The 2,500-nt window shown below is 38.7% G+C and overlaps 2 protein-coding genes across 3 annotated transcripts in view; one reads left to right on the top strand and one right to left on the bottom strand.

The window, feature by feature from the left end:
- The window catches only part of LOC147833832 (uncharacterized), an 863,518-nt gene that overhangs the window by 303,358 nt on the left and 557,660 nt on the right, over positions 1-2,500 (top strand). The window lies entirely within an intron of this gene.
- pigg (phosphatidylinositol glycan anchor biosynthesis class G (EMM blood group)) overlaps positions 1-2,500 on the bottom strand; it is a 227,725-nt gene that overhangs the window by 65,304 nt on the left and 159,921 nt on the right. For both annotated transcript variants that reach the window (XM_087281054.1, XM_087281053.1), the window contains exon 10: positions 1,216-1,407. In XM_087281054.1, coding sequence (XP_087137180.1) covers positions 1,216-1,407 — 192 coding nt within the window. The remainder of the gene's footprint in view (positions 1-1,215; positions 1,408-2,500) is intronic.

Consider the following 2,500-nt stretch of genomic DNA (forward strand, 5'->3'; position numbering starts at 1 on the left):
ATACAAAAAGAAATTAGTTTATTAGCAACGTTGAGGAGAAATGGCTAATTCCCTTTAAACCCAGGTGAGCAAATATGTACATGTTCTACCCCATTAAAGGCTTCTTTCTCATTATGTAGTTAATAACAAAAGATATACAACGTGTTTTTGGCTGTGAGACGTAGTTTGGACAAAGTTGTCGGCGATTCTTCCTATAGTAAAGTCATGCAATGTGAAAGTCCCTGTCACCGATCCATCTTGCAGTGTAAACAAAGCAGCGACGAAACGCTAGCCCAGATAGTCACACAGTGTGAAAACATCTGTGACACGACTACTTTGAAAATCACGCAGGGTGAACTCGGCATTAAGGCCCAAGGTGTTTTTTACATGCATTTTTTATTTCTCTTTGCTATTTGGGCTTATTGGAACCTAATTAGAATAAAAACCTAAGTAAAACAACATTTTTTTTTCTATTTTGGACGGTTAAAAATTGTGTGTTGGGACATTTCATAAGCTGTAAAACAGTTGCAGGATGACACTGTATGTCTGTAACAAAAATTCGAAACATTCAAATTATTTTAAATAGCCACTTAAGAGCTAAAATGTGCTGTCCAGATATGTGGCCACTAAGCCCTAGGAGGTCTACAGAACAAACCATCGTTATACAATGACTTGCCTAATTACTCTAATTTGCTTAATTAACCTAACTAAGTCTTTAAATAGCATTTCACTCTTAAAAAGGGGGGAAATAGATACAGGGGAGCTAATATTTTCACTTCAACTGTATTTTTTTAATATAAAATGACAATGAGGAAAATAATAACATGTAAAATGAGAATTTTAAATAGAAACTGCAGTCAAATAGAAGTAAAAATGTAGGCTGAAGCATGTATTTCCAATGAGATTAGCCATTCTCTCATTCAAATCCAGCTCTGCTTGCTGCAGTTTCTGTTAATAACAGGTTTAATCATTCCTGAGTCGACACTAAACAAACCTCCGCTCTCAACGGCCAGAATTTCAGCCTCTCGAGTCGAGCGTTCGCGCTAAAAACCCTCGAGAAACACTCCATGCTTCCTGCGCTCAGCACTATGCTTTCAGATGAGAAGAGCTCACGGACATAAAGTTAGTCGAGGAACTTCAGACAATTCGACAACAACGATAATGAGGCCAGCTAATTTATTCGGCAGCTGACATTCACGGAATGTCAATAAGATATTTAAATATCACCCGACTTACTTGGAGACTTGGCGGCTGCTGTGTGGCCATGGGAACAGGACGTTTCCGACAGCGGCGCGGTAGCTGTAAACGCCCAGCAGGCCGAGAGTCAGAGCGATCTTCGACACCAGAGAGCAGTGACGCTGAACCAGAACCAGGATGAGGAGAAGAGACACCGCCGCCAGCACTGAGAGGAACACCTTATGATCACCACTGAAAACACACACACACACAAAACAGACATGAGGATCATTTGCACATACACTTTGAAAGGTGCCAGGAGTCAAATTGTTGGGCTGTGGAGAATGTGAAACATGTATATTCTCTGACTGTCTTTCCCACATCCGAGAGAGTTACGGTGTGGAGAAGCCCCAAAGAAGCATACCACCCAGACTGTTCAGACATAAGGTGGATCAGTGATGGTTTGGGCTGCAAATTCATAGCATTCCCTACCTGTGCAAGATGGGCGTTGGGTCACTGCCAAAGACTACCAAACCTTTCTGGAGGACTATGTGCACCAAATAGTTTAAACAATATATCCTAAAGGTGGCCCCATGTATCAGGATGATAATGTACCAATACAAACAACAAGACTGGTGACAGAGTGGTTTGATGAACATGAAAGTGAAGTTGAACATCTCCCATGGCCTGCACAGTCACCCGAACGAAATATGATTGAGCCACTTTGGGGTGTTACGGAGGGGCGAGTCATGAAACGTTTTCCTCTACCAGCATCACGTAGTGAGGTGGCCACTTTTCTGCCGGAAGAATGGCTCAAAATCCCTCTGGCCACCAGGTAGGACTTGTGTCTGTCATTCCCAAGATCAAATGATGCTGTATTGGCTACGAAAGGAGACCCCACACCATACTAGTGAATTATTGTGGTCTAAAACCAGGCGTTTCAGTTTCATTGTCCAACGTTGAATCAACACAATTCTTAAGTTTTATAGGGGACAACTTTTACGTTCAATCCACTTAACTGATAAAAAACGATTAAGTTAACTTAATTGGTTTATGTTGGCACAACATGGAGGAATTGTGTGGAACCCAGCTTTTTATAGAGTGTACATTCCAAAAAATATATAAATAAATAAATAAAAAAAAAAAAAAAACCTATCATAGAAGAATAAAAAAATTGTTTAATTCACATTAAGACTACACTGAAAAACAACTTTAAAAAATGGTGGCAACTTGTTACGGCTAATATATATATATATATATATATATATATATATATATATATATATATATATATATATATATATATATATATATTTTTTTTTTTTTTTTTTTTTTTTTTTTTTTT

This window comes from Danio rerio, chromosome 14 (genome assembly GCF_052040795.2).
Source record: "Danio rerio strain M-AB ecotype USA chromosome 14, GRCz13ab, whole genome shotgun sequence".
In the NCBI taxonomy this organism is placed as follows: Eukaryota; Metazoa; Chordata; class Actinopteri; order Cypriniformes; family Danionidae; genus Danio; species Danio rerio.